Consider the following 22,728-nt stretch of genomic DNA (forward strand, 5'->3'; position numbering starts at 1 on the left):
TTTACTTTGACATTTATCGTAGAAGATAATATGTCAATACCATCAAACCAGCTCAGGGGCCGAGCATCACCATCTTTAAAATAAATGAAAAGGACAAAAATGGAATAAACTCTTAATTTCACCCTGACATACGTAACCAATCGGTGGTTCTATAAACTATATTTGTTTTTGGTTAAAATAAATATATATTGAAGACAGTATATTTTGAAAAGGACCGCATGAGATTTGAGAGTATTGATAAAAGGCTGCAAAAACATTTCACATTCTTCGTTGAATTTTTATGTAAGATCTTCGTCTCCATTTTGAACGAAAGAAGCTATCACAACTCTGGGACCAATAACAACTATTGGGCCACAGTATTTTTCTACTCCGAATTCAGTATAGATAGGGACAAGACACTCTTTTCCTGAACCTTATCATGATAACACAACCTTTTGCAAGGTTTACACACATACACGTAGAAGAAATTATAACTTACGATATTTGTAGTTCCAACTCTTATAAAATTACTTACACATCAACAAAATAGTAACTCATAACGATATTTGTGGTTCCGTATCCTATATGCAATTTCTTGGATAAGGTAGGTAGCAGTGTCAAAATTTAGCATCACAAGAGAACTCCTGTATTTCATCAAATCTATGACAAGCAACATTGATGTCACCAGAAAAAGTTTACAATTAGGTATGGGCACAGCTTACAGGTTGAGTAGACTAACTCTACAACAGACAAAATATAAAAAAATAAAGCAGTAGTACCAACTAATATTGTGATTATTTTAGTAATGAAATATTTGATTTCACGCGTCCGACATGAGAAGTGCTCGCATAGCATCTGCATTTTGAGGCCCATCATTATTTACACTTGTAATTATATGTTCCGGTGATATGAATCGCACAAACTCACGCAGCTCACCAAAGCTACAATGCTCGCTGTACGGAACCTCATACCTAGAATGTGACAGCAAAGTCGACAAAAGTTTCAGTTCATGCCTGAATATTACAGAGTACATCAAATTGCACCTTATCAATGCTAGCCAGTTCCGGTACATATTCAGCCTTATATACACCCTAAATTACACTATTGAACATTAACATTAAGGAAGCCAAAAATAATAAATATAGATAGATATATAAGCCAAAAGCCCCAAAACTGTAAGAGTTCTGAGCCTCACTGGGGTAGTATCAGATATTTTGAAGGTACTGTAGCATACTACGCACCTCTTAGATGTCATTATCACTATTAGATCAACCTAATAAAAAAATTTCATGCTTTTAAATTGTTGAACACAAAGGTCCACATCAACAGGTTTAAACAATAAGAAATTTTTCTGTGCTGGTACTTAAGGTGCCAGTCACATCACCGAAACAAAATCAAGAAAACTCTCTCTATTGGATAGGTGGAAACCAGCAGCCAAAATAAAAGACCACGTGGTATTCATATTTGTTCAATAATATAAACGCCAGATACTTAACATTTGGACTTTGAAATAAAGGAGTTCCATCTCAGTTGCAAGAAAATGCAAATGCCATCTTCATGGACTAGGAGACATGCATCTTTTTCAGGGAACAATAACAAAATGAGATATATCAGGACCATGTATCTGGCCTGGCTGGCATCTCCTTGAAGTCAATTGTACAATCATGAGGTCAGAAAAAATAAAGTTGAAATGAACATGAAGAAATAATCCAGTGATCCTATTCTTAGGACCAGTAGTATGCTTTTACAAGCCTTGTAACATTGACAAGGCACCGACTTGCCACAAACTTTGAAAACCAATTGTAGACAAAGTTGCACCGGCTAAGCCGTTATCAGGGGCGGATCTACATGGAGTGAATGGGGGTCAACATTTTCAAAATTCCTGTGCTTATACATGATTTTGCTATATATTTTAGAGTAAAATGCTATGGTTACTGTATAAATTAACCCCATACTTAGCATGAAAATTTTATATGATTGACCCCCAATGTGAGTTTGACTCCCATAGCTTTTAAGTGTAGCTCCGCCCCTGGCAGTTACGATGATTTCATTGTCAAAGCACCAGAATATGCACTAGTACGTGGTAAAATGGTACCAGGGCATACCTAATGTAGCATTGTGTTTTTACTTTTTCCAAATAACAAACAGGTACTAATTAAACAACCAAATCAAACACACATTTACATGTCTGCATAAGTATACCACGATACTCAAAACAGGCAAACTAGGCAAACTAGAAAAAACACACATTTACATGCCATCCATAAATATAATACTTTTACTTAAAGGGTTAGGAGATTGATTCATTGACAATTATTTAACTAGAAAATATTGACAATTGTCAAAATAATTTTAAGCAAGCAATCCAACATTGAATGTGTTGAGATAAGGTGCATGTTTTTGTGAACATCGAACAATTTGTAGCTTTCAATGGTCTGAGATCAACAACTCTTAAATGTTTTGTTACATGATGCTCGACTTGCAAAAAGGTTGATGATAAGTATGCTATCTATATATCTAATGCACCTATAGACTTATTTTATAGTTTTTAAGCTTCTTTTAATTGATTTGAGATATACTGCCAAGATTGTATAAAAATTATCTTTCCAAAGGGATCCCAACCCATACATAAATACATAAAAGAAACAGGTTTCAAAAGACAATTTCACAGAGAGGTACATTATGGAAAGCTTCGGTGTGTTTTTTATAGCTAACAGCACCATTCCACAGTCAATACAATACAGTGCTACTATGCCAGCAAGATTCATTGCGAGGACTGTATCTACCAATCCTGATTGGCAAGTTAAAGCTGCTTGACTTCTGCTTTTGTTTATGCTAAACCAACTGGGTACATGCCTAAACTCACACAACAGGAGAAGGCGAGCTTCCATAAAATGGTAGCATTATGATCAATAACTCTTCAGATTGACAGTTGCGACTTACCACCACAATTACAATAGTAAAAAGTTGCTCTCATGTAACAGCATCTTAACTGTATATGATGTACTTAATAAATAGAAGAGAAAAATCATGAGGGTGATGTAGTACCTGATGATGCTACCTTGCTTCCACCTTCTGCCAGGTGTCCTTTTCTGCCCTTTTCCAAAAGTCCACCCCGTCGGTGAAAATGCAACAAGTAAGTCATACAAGCCCTAATCACCATTCACATATTAGATTTTATTTCTCTACATGTTCAAGATGCATACAAAATTATTGAATTCAGTGAAAATTCAACTATAAGAAAGCATCTTTAGTGCTATTGTCGTCTGGACTCTTTCACACTTCAAAATTATTTTGAACTTTATGAAATCGTTAAAGAAAATTGATGAAGGAGGTGATATTATATGACTCCAAGAATACTGCACTTTGCAAAAAAATTAGCCATTCTCCAAATCATAGGGAATAGTAATCCTACAAATACATCTTAAATGGTACAGTTGGAGTAACAATTCTTCTTTATATTAGTTCAGCATTTATGATTGGGTTTCATTTCTAGCCTACCCCAACTCGTTTGGGACTAAAGGCTTGGTTGTTGTTGTTGTTGTTGTATTTCTAGAAGACTCATTGAGAAAATAGCTAGCATCTGTGAACTGGTTTGAATTTTCAAATTCACATATGATGATATCAAGACTATATATCAAGGTTGACAACATCCTAAATGTAACTGTAAAGTCATAAAATCCTAATTCTGACAAACACACACAGAGCACAAAATAAGAAAGAAGACATTAATTATAGAGTGAGTCTATGGTACTATGCATATCACGGGTTGATACCGTGCTACGGCTCTATATTCGAGTTTTCAAATCCTAACGGTCGATCTGAACCGTTCATCTTGTTCTCCATATTAATATGTGATTGGAGACCAAATTTTACATTTTTTGAAATTTTTTTACTATTTTTTTAGATATTTAGAAAATCACTTGATCTGAAAATTCTGGACCATCCAAAAACAGTGATTTTCAATAAATCTAAAAAAACAGTAAAAAAATTTCAAAAAATGTAAAATTTGGTCTCCAAACACATATTAATATGGAGAACAAGATGAACGGTTCGGATCGACCGTTAGGATTTGAAAACTCGAATATAGAGCCGTAGCACGGTGCCAAATCGTAATATGCATAGTACCATAGACTCACTCTTAATTATATACTGAAACTGCAGATGCATACAATTGCTTATTAAACGGAGTACTTATCTGTTCACCAGATCCAATTTAGTCAAACTATAATTACGAGTGTCAGTTCACCCGACCCACATAAGAATGAGCCTTATTATATGGGTCTGGTAGGGGTACAAAATTTCTGACCAGTCACAGGACAAGTCAGTCAAGCCATCACTGGGAAATGGGTCTGAGCCATTTACTACTTTTTTAAATCTTCTAGTGTTTAATGGGCTTGGCAGTTAATGAAAAGTGAAAGAAATGAAACTACAAAATATGAGGCTCGAACTTGAGACGAACAAAGGAAAGCATGAACCAACTCCCCTAATGCAAACCGTTTGGCTTTAATCCTATTTTAGTTAATTATAATATTTTTAATGTAGTTTAATGGGTCAGGTCGGGTTGATGCATGACCTGTCAAGAAAATAGATGTACTTTAATATTTTCAATGTACTTGAACAAAAGGAGTCTTTGATATGTTTAATTTAATTAGATTACAATTATCCATGCAGTTTGTTTTCTAAAATTCCTTGGAATATTACAACTCTAGATCCAGTTCCAATCTGATTAGGGATGGCAAAAAAGCTCAATTGGCCCGGCAGCCCGGTCTTACCCGCCCTTTACCCAGTTGGCTCAACACTTATGGGCCAGGTAAGGGTGGGCCTAGAGACAGGTCGAGCTAGGTCTGGGCTTATGTCAAAGCCCATGGACCTTTATGTTAAAAATAATAATTAGACTAGCCGCCTTTATTTGCTATTAAACTATAAATTATTTTGTTGCTCCAGTAGCAAAATCACATTGTTATTTGTTATTAAACTATGATTTTTTTTTTCCATTAGAAAAATCACATTATGAATTGTTTTGTTTCTTATACGGTTCATTTGATATGGTTGAATATGTATGGGCCAACGGGTATGGGTAGGCCAAGTAGGCCCATGGGCTGAGACAGGCAAGGATGGGCAGGCATGGGCTTGGGGGCCGGGCATAGATTTTCAAGCCCATCAATTTTTAATGGGCAGGCTGGGCATGGACTTAGTAAAATACCCGTGGGCTCAGCCTATTGCCATCCCTAAATCTGATTGATTTTACCTCCAAACAATTCTAAACAGAATCTCAGTGCTGACTACCTTGTTTATAATATGGACACTGGAGATTCAGTCTTTGGTTTAGTGGCTAAGGCAATGCCCTCCATTAGAAAACCCAACTGAGAAACCTTTGTGGATATTTAAAGTTGAGAGGCTTGACCTCTATTTTTATCTCACAGAAAGAAGAAGAAAAAAAAGTAATATGGGGACCAGCTTTTCTGTATGTCATTTAAAATATTTTGTCCTTAAATTTTCATTTGGTAATAAGAAAGTATAAAATAACTCAGACAGTCTTGAGAAATGTTTATCTACAAATTAAGAGCAATATCATTTCTATGATTTTACCCAAAATACTAAGAACTCAAAAGAACCTTCTAAGAAAAAGACCGAGTCCCAATGTCACATGTCATGTACTTTCTAAAAAATGCCCTAATATATATCAAAATCTTATCAGTTTCTTGTCTTTTTAATTAGCCCCAACAAAATTCAAAGTTTCAATACTCATTTAAATTTTGACAATGTGGTTTGGCATTCTATGTTAGCAATTGCATGTTGTATGATCAATAGTTCTTTAGAGCTGGACAGTAGTTATCTCTGTCCAAAGGTATTCCCATGTCTTCATCTTGTATTACTTTGGCTGTACAGGAAATAACCACTTAATCTTGCGGTGAGCAGTTTATTCCTCAGATTTGAAGTATAGTAATACATAAGTAGTTAACTTACTGTGTATTGGTTTGAAATGTGCTTGAGGCGCTTGAAACTAGCAAGGGTCCACATTGGGACCACATGGATGTGGCTCTCAGCTTCATTGGCAGTTAGCCAATGCATGTCTTTTTCTGGCATCTCCAGGCACCGCAGAACACTCAATTTTGCTGCTCCAACATATATCTTTTTTTTCAACATCCTTCCTACTTCCACAAAAAGTCTCTCTTTACCTACATTACATCAAAACAGATCCTTAGTGGGAAAAACTCTGTCAATACGTTTCTTATTAATACAATTGTTAGTGGGAAAACTACCCACTAACCTTAAAAAATAAACAGATCCATATACATATTCCTTTATCTTTAAGAACAAAAGAATCCTTTTATCTTTTAGAATTAAAGAACCAATTTTCACAACAAGGAGAAGTTTAAAGAGCTTAAGCAAATCCTGAGCCAAATTGACAATCAGCTCAGCTCCAACATTGAGTAGTGAGGAGGAGGTAAGGCGGGACGGAGAGAGAGAGAGTACCAATCGTGTAGCTACCAATAAGGAACAGTGTTTTAGGATTGAAAGCTTCAGCTTGAATGGCCTCTATGACAAACTGAATTACAGCATCCTGTTTCGGAAAATCATACTGTACACAGTGTAAGAGCAACACAGGTTAAATAAAATCAAGGGGGTACACCATTAGCATCTAAGGATTGCTGTTTACTAATGGCATCAGACCATACCAGCATTGGTCACTATCATAAGGAAACTTCAATGCTGATAATTTAATGTTGCAGCCAGTGCATTATAGTGATATCAGTATCAGATAGATATGCCACCTCTTAACCAAAATGAGCAGCCAGTTCCAATTCAAGTCACTAGTGACTCATCTAAACCAATTCCCCTTTTAAATTCCAATAGAAAAACGGCATCGATTGATCCTTATTTGCACAGGAAATATTTATAGCAAACAGAAGCAGTGTTAGAGAAACTTTTATAGAGGATTTGTATGTGAAAAAAAAACTAGCTGGAAGACACAAAAATAAAGTACCCGAGGATTGCAGTAGGTGGTGTCTAGGATGAGAGTGTGGATATGGCTCTTGTTCAGAACAGCATTATTTCCCATTTCTGATGAAAAACGGAAGTCGCCAGTGTGCAACACAGCCTGATAAACCAAATGTTACAAGTGTAAGTGAAATTTCAATTTTCTTTTATTCTTTGGTCGAGGTCATTTTGAATTTTTCTAATTGATAATGAAGAAAGGAAGTTTTTTCTACAAGAATAATAATAATAATAATAATTATTATTATTATTATTATTATTATTATTATTATTATAATAATAATAATAACAATAACAATAACAATAACAATAATAACAATAATTGTAACAACAACAACAATAATAATAATAATAATAATGACAATGATGACAAAGATAATGATAATAATAATGATGCTAACAACAATAACAATGTGGAATAATTTAACCTACCTATCTATAGGTGGGTTAACTTGTGATGCCACTAGTGAGTTTTTGTTCCATGCTATTCCATCAGACTTTATTCATGTTTGGCAGCATAAGTGTGGAATAAGGTTTCCATGACTTATGCCACAACCAAATATGGGCTTATTGAGTTAATCCAACTTCTCAGATAGAGGTCATTTTGTTCTTATGATAGAGATAACACCTAGCACTAGGCTACATGTCATGGATAGTAAAACAGCTATGCAGCAGTTGATTTTTTTTGCAGGTAAAACAGGCCTGAACCCACCATTACAGATAATATCATTCAGTACCAGGTTTGGATAATTTATTTTCGCTATTTTGCAGTAGTTTTCTATACCTAGCTGTCGCACTGTTCATCCAGTACTGTAGCTCACTGTTTATCTGCCAGTACACTGTTCAGTCGAAATACTGTAGCTCACTGTTTATCTGCCGCACTGTTCCTCCGTACTGTAGCTATGTTTATCTGCAGTACTGTTCCGCCGCACTGTAGCACTGCGTGGTTAAAGTAGCTCCGATCAGCCCAAACTGTTGTACCTGTTGTTTTCAATCTGATTCGCAAGTTGTGTGATCCGATCTGACCATTCCCTCACATTGCTCTCTGACTCTAGATTCAAATGGAGATTGATCCAGATTTTAGGTGCTCGAAGAATTGCAAAGAGTGGGGTCACATAAAGTGGGACTGTCTGAAGCGTCCTAAGGGTTCTCCACTCCCTCGTGCTCAGGTGGCCCCTGTCGATCAATCACCCTGCAAACGCTCCAATTTAGATGAAGTTGCTACAATTGTTCAACGACTTGAGCAGCTGAGCTTCACTCGTGCCGACATGACATCTCAGACACAGATTCCGAGGGCTACTATAGCCCACTCAGATATGATTTCTAACTGTTTTGTAGCATCAAGACCATTATGGATTGTTGATTCAGGTGCTACTGACCATATGACTGATAACAAAAGTATACTGTCAAGACTTACCACTACCTCACACCCACCTATCCAAGTAGCCAATGATTCTACCTGTAATATTGAAGGAATTAGATCCACCCAGATTTCACAAAATATGCCCTTATCATCTGTCTTATATGTTCCTTCCTTTCCTGAAAATCTTATGTATGTAAGCAAAATAGCAGAACAGCTATATTGCTCAGTTACCTTCACTCCAACTAAATGCATCTTTCAAGAACTGGGGACGAACAGGTTGATTGGTACTACATATAAGGACAATGGTTTGTATTGCATGGAGAGCTCACCTCAGCGAGTGGCATACTTGAGTACTAGAAGTGCTAAGGAGGTTCATTATCAGTTGGTGCATCTATCTCTCCAGGTTACAGGTTTTGAAGAAGATACGTCCTGAATTTCAGAATTAGTTTGTAAGTCATGTATCCAAGGAAAGCATGTCCGTGCTTCCCACCCACCCAGAGTCATTAGTCAGTCTGCCAATATTATTCTGATGTATGGAGTCCTTGACCGGTTAAATCTATATCAGATTCTCGATATTTTGTTACTTTTGTAGATGATTTCTTTCGTGCAACTTGGATCTTTATTATTAAATCTAGACAAGAAATAGTCTTTTGTTCTTTTGTGAAAACTCAGTTCAAAACTACTGTTAAAACTCTTCGTAGTGACAATGCGAAAGATTATTTTACAAATGAATTTGTGCAATATACGACTGATAATGGTATCATCCATGAATCATCATGTGCTTATACACCTCAACAAAATGAAGTAGCCGAACAAAAGAACAGACATATTCTTGAGGTGGCTCATACTATGATGATTCATAGACATGTTCCTCATCGCTTCTTGGCAGATATGATTTTAACTACATGTTACTTGATAAACTGCATGCCATCTTCTGTACTTGATGGTGCAATATCATATAATGTCATGTGCCCGTCTGCACCTTTATTTTATATTCTACCTAAGATTTTTGGTTGCATCTGTTATGTGTATGATACCCGACTAGGCCATACAAAACTTGATCCAAAATCACCACGATGCATCTTTCTAGGCTATTCTGGGACTCAAAAATGTTGTCGGTGTTATAATCCAACTCTTAGGCGATATTTTATATCATCTGATGTTACTTTTCTAGAGTCTGTACCTTACTACTTAGATTCTGAGTCTGGTACTTCTCTCACTCCTGCACCGGTCCTGTCTATTCTGAAATATCCTAATATTTTGATCAGTTCTTCTTCAACTCCTGAGAATGGTGGGTCACTGACACCTCCTACGCCTGCTATTACTCAGGTATATACTCAAAGGGGTAAGAAACACCATGTTGGTCTAACTCTGTCCAGACTATGCAGGATCATAAGACTTGTACATCTCTCGTGACATTACGTATATCTCCTGACCCAACCACTGAATCCAAACCTGACCCAACCACCCAATTCGAACCTGACCCAATCACCGAATCTAAACCTGACCCAACCACCGAATATGCACAATCCCCTACACAAGCTCCTGACCCTCCATCATCTAGTCCACCAATTGTTGTCTTTAACCCTCCACCTCATATCTCAGATCATGATCTTCCTATTACCCTTCGCAGAGAATCACGCACCTGTACCAGATATCTCTTAAATCGTTTTTGTACCTATGCATGGGGTGTCAATGGGTATGGTACGGGTCGGGTGGAGGCATTTTCATACCGATAACCATTAAAATTGGCTTTACCCATACCCATTAAAAATTTACTTTACCCTACCCTACCCTTACCCGTTAATATTATCGGATAACAAAAAGGTAGCGGGTGAATAACGGATAATACTATTATAATAATTAGTTTTATTATATTTTACAAATTAAACATTAAAAACTCATTTATTTCACACATATGTAATTGTATTTCTTATAAAAAATAAAAGTAAATGTACAATCAATTCTAACTAAATTGTATTTTATAAAAGAAGAAAATTGAAAACCACGAATATATATTTATGTGGGTAGGAAACTAAATTGAAAATATATTTAGATTTTATAATTACCCTATAGGGTAACGGGTACGAAATAGTCATTACCCATACCCTTATCCATTTGATTAACGAAAAAAAATTCTTATTCATACCCATACCCAATAAGCTAACGAAATAAAAACCTTACCATACCCACCTTATCAAATACGATATGGGTCAGGTAAACGGCTAAAAAGGTACCATTGACACCCCTACCTATGCAGTCTTATCCACTGATCACTGTCTTTACTACACGTCTTGACAGTTACTCTGTTCCTAAGAATGTGGCAGAGGCTTTGCAACATCCAGGGTGGTTTAGTGCTATACAAGAGGAAATGTCAGCTCTTGGAAAAATGAGACTTGGGATCTTTGTCCTCTCCCTCCTAGTAAACAAGCAGTTGGTTGCAAGTGAGTCTTCACGATTAAAGTTCATTCTGATGGGTCTCTTCACCGACTTAAAGCTTGGTTAGTTGTCAGAGGTTACTCTCAGTCCTATGGCATTGACTATGATGAGACATTCTCTCATGTTGCCAAGATGGCATCTGTTCGCATCTCCATGGCTCTAGCTGCCACTCGTCACTGGCCACTATGCTAACTCGATGTCAAGAATGCATTTCTCAATGGCATCCTTAAGGAGGAGGTATATATGACTCGACCACCTAGGTTTATTGCTCAGGAGGAGGTATCCAAAGTTCTGTCGCTTGCGAAAATCTCTGTATGGTCTCAAGTAATCTCCTTGCCCTGGGTTTGGTCGTCTATCTCAAGCTCTCAGTCATTTCGGCATGACCAGAAGTGCCAATGATCACTCGGTTTTCTACAGGCACTTAAGGGAAAGACTATAGTGCTAGTTGCATATGTGGATGATCTCATCATTACTGGTGATGATGATGATAGGATCTCAGTTCTGAAGAAGTTCTTGAGCGAGCAATTTCAGATTACCGACCTTGGCAAACTCAAGTACTTTCTCGGCATTGAGGCATTACGGTCTCGTGGCAAGCTTCTCATCTGTTAGAGAAAATATGTGAGCAGGCTGCTTGGATGCAAACCCGTTGATTCCCCGATGGTCCCTGAGACCAAGTTTATGCCAGAGGATGGAGAGCTACTACATGATCTCGAGAGATTGAAGACTGGTTGGTAAACTAAATTACTTGACAGTTACTCAACTTGACATTTCTTATCCAGTGAGTGTTGTGAGTCAATTCATGTCGGACCCTCGCACTACACATTGGGATGCTGCTGTTCGGATCCTCAGGCATCTCAAGGGATCTCCAGGGAAAGGGCTAGTATATTCTGACCAGAGACATGACAGGATAGCAAGTTTCACCGATGCTAATTGGGCAGGCTGTCCTACCAGTCAAAGGTCCACTAGTCGAGTCTATGTCTTCTTCGGTGGGAACCTTGTTTCCTGAAAGAGTAAGAAACAGACTGTTGTGGCTCGATCCAGTGCAGAGTCAGAATACCGTGCAATGGCAAACACTTCCTGTGAGTTAGTGTGGACGAAGCGTTTGCTCAACGAACTAGGTGTTCACCACGATGGTTTGATAACATTACACTGTGACAACCAAGCAGCAATGCACATTGCCAAGAATCAGGTTTTTCACAAGCGGACCAAACACATCGAGGTAGATTCTCACCTTGTTCGGAATTTTCTCAGAGGCACAACTTCGCACCCTCCATACATCCAACTAAGTCATGTTCGAACAGATCTTCGACTTGCACATATCCTAACCAAGCCACTTCGAAAAACACACATTGATAGTATATGTAACAAGTTGGGCATGCTAGATGTATATGCTCCAACTTGAGGAGTGTTAAAGGAAGGAAATCATAGTAATTATAATAATAACTATAATTAGGTAATAGCTGTAATTAGGAAATAGTGGTTCTTTCCTATTTTAGATTTTCCTTTGGTCTATATATTAGTACAGCATTGTTAATTGTATAGCTGTAATTACGAAATAGTGGTTCTTTCCTATTTTAGATTTTCCTTTGGTCTATATATTAGTACAGCATTGTTAATTGAGATAAATAGAAATTTCCAATTTCCACTTTCAGTTTAGTTTCTAACAGCTTTACCTATATAGCAAACACAGGCAGAGGATTCCTTTTTGTTGGCGCATAAAATGCCTAACAGAAAACTACATACCTTACCATTGGGAGGCTCAAAAAGAATAATGATAGCTCCAGGGCAATGGTTGGCATCAAAGCAAGTCACACCTACACCTCCTATTATTGTCTTTTGGTTCAGAGGCAAGATATGAATCTTCTCCCATGGTATGCCAATTTTGAGGTTAATAAGGCATGCTGTAACTGACGAGCAATATATCTTTCCATGACAGAAGTTCTTTGTTAAACCCTGGTAATCTGCACAAAATTTGTTCAATGAAATTAATCAGCATTATTCCTCAAACCAGTTTCTGGTTTCAGGACAAGTATTAGACCTAACTTCCCCTAACATTTGTGTTCTTTCCCTTGGGCTGTGCTCCAGAACATAGGGGGAAACCCCTCATTAAAGGGAAGGGGAGAGATCAGGGTGACGATTTTCGTCAAAAATCAACACAACGCTAAACTTTTCTTCTCTCCGAACAGTGCTCGTTCATCTTTGCTCCCTCTCCGGTTCTTCTCTTCTGGAGTAGGAGCAGGTGAAACCGTCAGGCAGGGACGGTCTGGGGTGAGTCTCACCTCCGCACAGTGATTTTCCCTTTCCTTTCCTCCGCTTCCCTCCGTCTAGAGCACAGTCTTAATGTTTTTACTTCATGTTTTGTTCATCATTCAATCAGGACTTGAATGAGGCTTCAAGCAATCAATTTCAGGAAAAGAAGACAAAAAAGAACTGAAATGGTAGAAAAGGCAGTTATCATACTGGTTAATGGGTACTTGTATAACTTCTATTTTTTAGTTATCTTAATCAGTAATTGGAGTATAGTGCATCGATAATTAAATACATCAGAGAGCAACTCAATACTTACGGTCTATGTGGAAGTGTGTAAGAAACCAATGTGAGCAGTCTCCACTTAAATAGCGAAATGCATCCTGACACATGTGATAATTCAACACATCACTTATTTCAAGAGAAAGCAAATAACAATGGTAATTATTATAATAATAATATTATTAAAAATTGTTCAACACTTTAACTAGCCTGGGAAGAAAGAAAAAAAAAAAGATATATATAACAAAAGTGATGTCATCTCTTTGAATTCCTTCTGTCAATCTTTTGTATCCCTAAAATGATGCTTACATTCTTACTTGCATTTGTATCAGCCTTGTGAAGAAATTATTTATTCAGTCAATCATGCAAGAGCACTTCAAAACATTGAGCAAATTTATATCAATGTAGAAAACATGAATTATTTTTCTCGTTTTGCTACCCAAAAGCATAATTTTAACACATTTCTAGTAGCTCGTTAACTATTTTTACCTTACAGTTACTTAATGCTTCATCTAAATCATTTCTAACAAAAGGTTATTAGCCAATTGAAAAAGTGAAGAGAGTTTCTAGTACCACTCGAAATGGAGTTCCTGCAATCCAACACCAAGGAGTGATATCTCTCGCCACTCTCTTGCTGATACTGCTCTTTCTAGATTTCTTCTTAGTATTCGTACTTGTCTGTTTATTACTTTCAGTTGGACTTTTAAGACTGGAGGCACCATTAACCATAGCAATTGAACCTCGAAAATATTCAGTGATTAGTTTATTACCACCCATGTGTACTTTTGCCCTTTCACTGTTGACTGTAATAGGAGAATTGTTTTGTGCAGCTTGGGCACTATGGTCGTTCTTGTTACATAAATCCTTTATAGCAATTGCGATCTTCTTCCGCGGTCCAAGTGCAGTTATTCCTATGTTTAGTAGATCCTGTAATAGAATAAATATTTGCAAGAGAGTTAGCCCCATCGCCGATATTACCTACAGTTACACTGACATACCAATTTTTCAATAAGACTATCAATTTTGTTCACAGGCCAGAATTCGTTTAACCAGAACTCTATCACCAGTACTATACCGCATCCATTTTGCTGGTTTTTTAAGGCTCAGGTACGTCATGATGCCTATATTAGACCTCTTTCGAATTCAAGACAAGTCAAATACAAAAAAAAAAAAAATACAAGATAAATTTTGAGATCAAATCAGCCAGAATGGCCATTGCTGGTAAAGAAAGGTACATGTGCAGTAGTACTGGACTTTTTGTCTCTCTTTTCAGTTTTTCTTTTTATTTTATTTCATTTTTATGTATCTATCTCAGGTCCTTTCCTGAGCTGTTCTTACATTTTTTGTGAGCAATATTCTGGCTGATGAAACTAGTTGAGAAAGAAAACACAAAGGGTGGGGGTGGGGGTGGGGGTGCAGGTGTGTGTAGATGGGGATTGGAGTAATAACTTATGAATTACTGATATAGAGATACCTCTTCTGTTAGCCATTGGAGAGAGTCCAAATCAATTTCCTCTTTTATGAAAATATCCTCGTATCTGGATAAGCCGAGATCCCTCAGCCATTCAATAACAGGCACCGTGTCAACATTTTCACCACTCAAACTAGATCTTTGATTGCACATTGAATCAGGTGTCTGCACATTTGATGAAGAATTATTGTACCATCTCTGGTATAGCTGCACTCAGTATCAGTAATGTACCAGTATCCATCTTTTTCATACATTACATTTTTGTAAAATAGCTTCCTAGAAGATACATCGGATTTAATAAAGATAATATAATACAAGATAACTGGGACTAACTTGGATTGAAATGATGCCTAATTGTTTCCATGAAACTTAAATATAAGATTTATATTTGCAAAATGAGGATGCTACAAGAATATGCATTTTAAATCACAAAGTCTGTCTCAACAAAGAAAAAATCAACATTCATGTCAAAGATAGTTGCACAATTGGTCAGATGCAAGCATCAAATAAAACCAAATTAACAATAAATTGCACGATTGAAAAATGCCACTAAAAGATAGTTGGAATTGGTGAGATGTGAGCCATGATAACCAATTGGATAAATTGAGGGTGTTGCACAACTGAGGCTTAAAAGAGGTATGCTAGTTCAGGGGTGACAAGATTGAAGTTGCATTAACTATTTTTAAACTAATTACTTGCACATTGTATTTTACCAATAAAAATTAAAATCTTTGAAAAAAATACCCACCTCACGAGTGTCACCTTTGTCAAGACAATCATTTGTGTGCAACTGTCTCAGTGGTTCGCTAAGATCTGATAAATCATGCCCGCACAAAGGACACTGTACCGAACCATGTCCTTGTAAGAAATCATTCTCTTTGTCAAAATTGAAATCTTGTTGACTGTCCAACTCAGAACAAAGATTCATCAATTCATTTAGCTGTGTGCCTGGTTCAAATTTCTCTCCAACTTCACCATTACGCATGTAGGATTGAGAAACTTCTAACTTGAATTCACTTGGAGTAACATAACTTCCATCTGGATTCTTAAGTTTATCCTCCCAATTTACCTCGTGTTCTAACCTCTTTTCTTCTATTGATGCGAACTCCCCCAAAACATCCCAATTTTTATCAAATTCAGAGAATGAAGAACAAGGAGCTAAAATACCAGCTTCTGATGCTTCAGAAACTGGAGGTTCTGACAAAGAGCAGCAAATCCCAGAGCTCCCATCTAGGGCTTCAGCTACTACAGGAAGAGACAAATTTACCATTTTCTTATCAAATCTGTCTGGAAATAAACAAGAAATTCTAGAATCCATATCTCGATTCAATGAATAAGTAACCCTAGAAGCATTCTCTGATATTTGATCTATTTCGCTATTCTCCTTGCCAGAAGAACCAACCAGCCTCGATCTTTTCTTTGGGCGTGCATCATCATTGCATGGTCTCAAGGGTTGAGAGTTCGAGACTCTGCGAAGAGAGGAGCGCGTGACAGAGATGGGACTCTGGAAATCGTCGTCGTCGTCTCCGTTGGTGAGAGGAAAGAAAGCTTGGGCTGGCGGGAGAGTTTGAGACATGCATGGTTTCTTCTTCGAGGGGTTATTAGGGACGTGCGATCGCATAATGTCTCAATGGGAAGAGAGAGAGGAGGGAACGAGGCAGGGTCCGGGGAGGAGGAGGGGAGATTTGAAATTTGGAGCGGGACTGGGGCGGCAGCTAGCTCCGCGGCCTCATCGGGAAATGGATGCGCTCGTGCTACAAGGAATCCATTTCCTCTGAGGTAACAAGATATTTCTGTTTGGATCACGGCCGTCCGATCGGAATTCCGACCAATCCGGTCCGAGGTGGAACGCACGAGTCCGCTTTAATAGACATCGGATTCTGATTGGACAGTCCACATCCAAACAGAAATATTTTGTTACAGTAGGTCATACGAATTCGTGCTACCAGGGCATTGGCTGCTGGATCACTGTTAGTAGGGGCCGGACTTGTCAATTGTCACTTCCTCAGTTCTTACCCGACCCGGCCCAGCACAAAGGCCCAGGTTTCCGTTGGACCTCGGCCGCTTTCTGGGTTTCATCTGCTTACTAACTGATCCGGTTGAACGAGGCCAACGGCGAAGGCTCAACAAAAACAATTTGGGATAAAGCTATGGTACTATGGGTTGCATAGAGGGCTACGGTGTTACGGCTCAATATTCGAGTTTTTAAAATCCTAACAGTTGATCTGAACTGTTCATCTTGTTCTTCATATTAATATGTGTTTGAAGACCAAATTTTACAGTTTTTGAAAAAAATTTACTATTTCTTTAGATAGGTAGAAAATCAGTTGTTCTAAAAAATTATGCACCATTCAAATATTTGATTTTTTATCTATCTAAAACGATAGTAAAAAATTTCTAAAAAATGTAAAATTTGATCTCCAAACACATATTAATATGGAGAACAAAATAAACGGTTCAGATCGACCGTTAGGATTTTAAAAACTCGAATATTGAGCCGTAACACCGTAGCCCTCTATGCAACCCATAGCACTATAGCCTTACCCAAACAATTTGATTAGAAATAAATCAGTGCGGTATATGTATGTTTGGATATGAACTCATATGGCATATATTAGAAATAAATGGTTTTACTGTTTTGTTAAGCCACCGTTGAATCAGCGATTTTCAAAGTGGCTTAATAAATAGTAAAAAATTTCAGAAAAATGTAAAATTTGGTCTCCAAGCAGATATTAATATGGAGAAGGAGATGAACGGTTCAGATCGACTTTTTGGATTTTGAAATTTCAAATTTCCACCAGAAGCATTTCGGCCCATATGCTAGAGGAAGCGCGTTAGCCGTACTCTATATATATATATATATATATATATATATATATATATTTGAAACGAATCAATACAGACAATATCTAATATCCGTGGATCCTAACAACTGAAAATATAATACCTCCCAGAAAGAGAAATTGTCATGGTTTCCAACACAACAAAACCTTTAAGGGCAACGGTAAATGAATCAATAAAATAAATTGTAGCCGACATGGTATGGATTTTTTTTTTTCCATTAAGAAATGTAAGAGATCTAAGTCCTCTATGAGTCTATGTACATGTCCCACATTACAAAAAGAATGATATATTATTTCTAAAATAACAACAAACACATATACAAAAATGAAAATATGATTTGGCCAAATGAATTGGGTCGATTGTGCTTTCAACCCCAATCTTCCGTTTTTCAATTTTGTTTTTTCTTTCAGGGGAGCAATGGAACCCCTGAGTTAAATCTGAAGAGTAGAAAGCACAGGAATCAATGCATTTTGCCAAAGCGTGAAGCAACAAGAGCAAGCTCATAACTGGCTGAAAAGAAAAAAGCCTAAGTCTAACATCAAAAACTATAATCAATATCTGAAACATTCTGTGAATCTGATCGCTTGACCAGCTCACCCCTCTCATTATAAATATCCAAATTCTCACATGCAGCTGGGAAAATATAACCGATAACTCGACCCTCCACATAGGAACACTGAAAGACATGCTTTCTCTTTTTAGTGATCCCAACTGACATATCTCGAAAAAACACATTTTTAATGGGTATCTCTGCGCTTCCTTGGATCCGAACCGGGACCCGCACCCCAGTACCATGGATACCAACATAAGAGATGTCTTTTATGGTAGGTACAGCTTTTGGATCATACCCAATCGGGTGCTCATTGTAATCTGTCTTGATCACAATGCCAACTCGCAGGTTGTCGAATGTTATGTTACGGTATAGGATATTTTTCACATAGGCCCCTCTGCCAGGTGCTGTTTTTATTCGGATCCCTCGCCTTGACTCCCATATGTGGATATTTTGGACTGAGACATTGGAAACCCCGCCTGACATCTCACTGCCTATAGATATTCCTGCACTGTTAACAGCAAGACAAGCAATTTGAATTTCCAGATAATTTTTTTTTTAAATAAAAAATAAGGTTCTCTAGAAGTAGTTACATTATGTAATTGGTCCAAAGCTCCCCTGACTTGTTTATTTATAGTTAGTATAATTGATCTAGACATGGCATTTCAGAATTATTGGTCCAAAGCTCCATGTTTCCTACTAATGTTTTAGTAAAACTAATGAAAAAACACAACTTTTACATGGATGATAAAAAGATGACGAGGCAGAAGAAGCACCCGTTTACAAAAAGTAAACCAAAAAAAAAGATGAGAGCACAGACCTGACAGCAGATCGGATTGTGAGATTGCGGATGGTAATATTGGTGGAAGGACGGCCATATGTAATCCCATACTGATCCCATCCACTCTTTATTGCGATCCCGTCATCGCCAGTAGATATATAGCAGTTTTCTATTAACATGTCCTCACACGAATCTACAATTTGGCATAACAATACTAGCAATTCTTAGGAGTCAAACATGATTACTTGGTACTGCAACTCAGAAATAGAGGCATATCGGATTTGGCTGGCTTCAAACACTATAATCTTGATCCCAAAAGTTGATTATTTCTCCAACATTGGTCATGTTTGGTTTCATTAGAGGGGCCAAACAGTTCCGGATCTAGTGCTTAGGATTTCTTTTGATGGACCGTTCCCTAAACATTGAACTGCAGAAGTCGTTACCACTTATTCATAGAAGATAACAGAACGGTTTGATAACTAAACTGGTACTTTTAAAATTTACGGGTCAAAAACCAAAATCCATGAAAACTTGATCGCAAACTTTTGTAATTTACTCAAAAACTGCAATTCGGGCCAGCAAGCTGGCATTTTACCACAACATGCTAACCAATTTAAATTAATTAATTAAAGAGAAAAATATAAATTTTGACCAACTTTGGTTGCATACAATGCTCATTTAGTTATTTGACAAGAATGCTACTTGAGATGTGACAAACTTGAAATATGCAATAAAGGAAATTTAAGTTTGAACCTGGATCAATCCCATCTGTATTTGGAGCCCCCCTGATGGGTGCCAAGATGGTCAAATTTGCAATGGTTAGATTTTTGCAGTCATAGGGATGAAGTGTCCAAAAAGGGGAGTCACGCAATGTAATATTAGAGATGACAATATCCCGGGACCACATTATCTGTATCAGTGGGCCCCGCGTATTATTCAGTAGCTTCTTACGATGCTTTGTCCACCAACTCCGCCCTTGACCATTTATAGTCCCATTATGACCTGTTTTAGGAAGGCAGAGAAAAAAAAAAAAAAGAGGATAATTATAATCAAGGAATTTATTTATATTATTAAGTTTAATAAAGCTAAATTTTGGTCAGCTCCTATAGCAGTCCTTATAAGGTTATGAATCAATGTCAGCATGTTACACAATGGAGGGTTAATTGAGTTGAAACTCGTTACAGATCTATTGCATAATTTGACACTATTTGTCTAAGAAGCTTAATAGGACACCTTTTTTTTTTGAGAACCAGCTTAATAGGACACTTAGTAGCTTAATTCCACTTAGCTGCATAATTGTAGAACTGCTATTATAAAGTCTCGGCTACACTAGTGAAGTGCCTACAAGTAATAGTTGAGACACTCAAAAAAGAAATAGATCATTTCTAGAGGGATAATGCTTTGGCACTTTGCAAATGAAGATTAGGCAACAAAATTCCTAACTTCGAAAATCTTCTCTAGAAAATCTTTATCGTAATAGTTGGTAACTTTGTATCCTTTTGGAGCTTTTGCTAATAAGGAATCTACCTATTAATAAGTCATTTATGAAGTTTAGTTAATCACAAATTATTGTTTCCTTTGCAAATCATAAGTTTTTTTAAACAATAGAAAACTTTAGTTTGCTATACCCCCCACAGTTTGACAAAAAGAACAGGCCATTAATACATCATCCTTGTGCAAATCAGAAGTCAGAAGTTTCAATTTAATCTTATTGTATAAATTAGTACAGTATTCTTTGATAAGTGCAAGTTAAAAACAAAAACTCAACAAGACATTGGAGAAACTTACATACCTGTTATAATAACATCTTTCAAATGTTGGCCATGAATAAGGCTCCCATATCTAGGTCCAGCATGCTCCCTTCCAAAACCATAAGATGGTAATGGAGGCATTAATGGCCAATACCTCTCATCCTGAAACAATAAAGGTAATGAGATAAAGAATAATGTACTGCCCTGAATAAATGCTGGTATGGTAATGTGTCTCAAATAGTCATCACACAGTTTGGTACTGTAGTAATTGAGTACAGTAGGGTCCTTATATCTTACAATGGTTTTTGTGGCATCTGTGCTCAATTGAGGTTATGTAGAATCATGACATAATCAAGGATTAAAAACCAAGCGGGGTAACGAGCCCACTAACTGCCTATTATACTATGCTCCCAGCCTTTGATTCAGATCGGGTGGGAGCAAAGGTAAGGAGGGGAAGGAGGGAATTGGTTCTGAACCCAAATTGATGGTGTGCGAAGTATTGCGAAATTTTTGCATTGAAATCTTATCCCTCCATTTTCCTCCTCCCCTTGCAAATTTGTGGATTGACAGCAAGATTCAAGCATCCCCAAACTACATTCTGCCTCTTTGTTATATGTTTTCAACTGGGGGTTGCCTCAATTAACATTTGGTTATTACAAATCAAAATTAACCTAACATAGCCACAGTTCACTGTAAATCTGCAATTAAACACTAAGCAAAAACAAGTCAAGCTAGTACCGGACCATGCTGACAGGATGTACCACCTGATCTGACAGGAAAATCACAAATTGGTACAGAATGGCATGTTTTATAAGGGAAGAATTTTATTTTATAATTCTGATTCATCTTAGTGCATAACCTTTATTAAAAATTTATGACAACAAAATCATTTAAAAAATTAACCTCAAATCCATATTTGCAAAGCATAAAACAAAGAGGCCTCATTTTTAACCGGTAATACTAAGAATGGGCTCTGTGATAATTTCAAAACTAAATATGCCCTGCTTACAATACCAATCATACTGACCCGTCATTCATTGCTACACAACTGATCATACTGAAAGCTGGTTATGACGAGCAACTGGTACATGAGTACCCAATTCTCAGTTTCTCGCTACAAAGGACTGTTTTTCCAAACTTCCAATCCAGTTGATGATTTAAGGACTTCTAAATCAGAAAGTTATTTGCTTTCTTCCACAACCTTCAGATTTCAAACTAATGCCAGGCATGTTTATCAGTTTGAAGTAACCCTCTTAAAAGGAAGGTCTTGCCTTTTTCATGTTGGAGCTCAAAAATTTCACTTTATTGTCTAATGTATAATAGTAAGGCAAAGAAGAAGCCTCTTAATTATTAGTTTATATTACATACTGACCTGAATCCCAAGAATCACCGCGCCTTCTTCAAGGAACAACGTCATACAACTCGTCAGATTAAAAGGAGCAGTAAGCCACAGCCCGGCTTGCACATTCAGCTGTCCCCCTCCCTTATCCTCGTAAATTTTAATTGCCGCAATTGCCCTCTCGAATGCCTCCGTATTTACAGTCTTGCCATCCCCCACCGCGCCGAAATCTGTCAGGTTGTACACCGCAGCTCTGTACGCTCTAGGAACCGGTTGACTTGGCGGCGGTGGGGCTCTGTACGCTCTAGGAACCGGTTGACTTGGCGACGGTGGGGCCCGCACGAACAACTGGATCCGAGTCAACGAGTTGGTCTGCCAGAGGTAGATCAGTGCGATTCCGACGATCCAGAAAGCGGTGATGGCTGGGATGAGGCGGCGGCGGTTGAATCGTGTGGTCTCTAGCATTTTCCAGTGGATCAGTTAACGGAGGTGCGGTAGAAGGAGAGATGTGAAAGACGTTGGTTGGAAGTAGTTGAGTGATCCAACTTCCAAGGCTTCGGCCATGGGAGGGGCAAAACAGGTATTTGATATTTTTGTGGGTTTAAAATGACAGCGGAACGTGGAGTGAGGTGGAGGGGAAGACGAAACCTAGTACGGGTAGTAGTGGACGGGAAATAAAT

General features: G+C 37.6%; 2 protein-coding genes across 4 annotated transcripts; both read right to left on the minus strand.

Annotated features, from left to right (window-relative positions):
* Positions 1-628: 628 nt before the first annotated feature.
* Positions 629-16,549, minus strand: LOC144574197 (sterile alpha motif (SAM) domain-containing protein). 3 transcript variants are annotated; one of them, XM_078324092.1, is made up of 10 exons: positions 15,532-16,544; positions 14,787-14,948; positions 13,886-14,239; positions 13,350-13,413; positions 12,527-12,744; positions 6,971-7,084; positions 6,460-6,565; positions 5,950-6,161; positions 3,028-3,131; positions 629-950 (listed from the first exon to the last, which is right to left on the minus strand). In XM_078324092.1, exons 1-10 carry the CDS (start codon positions 16,402-16,404, stop codon positions 800-802), a joined length of 2,358 nt encoding a protein of 785 aa, XP_078180218.1. In that variant the 5' UTR covers positions 16,405-16,544; the 3' UTR covers positions 629-799. The 3 variants fall into 3 exon arrangements, with proteins under 3 accessions (XP_078180218.1, XP_078180217.1, XP_078180216.1); XM_078324090.1 differs by lacking the exon at positions 629-950 and adding an exon at positions 2,242-2,835 and having other exon boundaries at positions 15,532-16,548; XM_078324091.1 differs by lacking the exons at positions 629-950; positions 6,971-7,084 and adding an exon at positions 2,241-2,835 and having other exon boundaries at positions 15,532-16,549.
* A 1,265-nt stretch (positions 16,550-17,814) lies between these two features.
* Positions 17,815-22,649, minus strand: LOC144574217 (Pectin lyase-like superfamily protein). The gene is made up of 5 exons (XM_078324119.1): positions 22,082-22,649; positions 20,751-20,871; positions 19,712-19,960; positions 18,998-19,151; positions 17,815-18,688 (listed from the first exon to the last, which is right to left on the minus strand). The coding sequence occupies exons 1-5, from the start codon at positions 22,511-22,513 to the stop codon at positions 18,166-18,168; spliced, it is 1,479 nt and encodes a 492-aa protein (XP_078180245.1). The 5' UTR covers positions 22,514-22,649; the 3' UTR covers positions 17,815-18,165.
* Positions 22,650-22,728: the final 79 nt, after the last annotated feature.

Source organism: Carex rostrata, chromosome 22, assembly GCF_964058835.1.
Source record: "Carex rostrata chromosome 22, lpCarRost1.2, whole genome shotgun sequence".
Classification (NCBI taxonomy): domain Eukaryota; kingdom Viridiplantae; phylum Streptophyta; class Magnoliopsida; order Poales; family Cyperaceae; genus Carex; species Carex rostrata.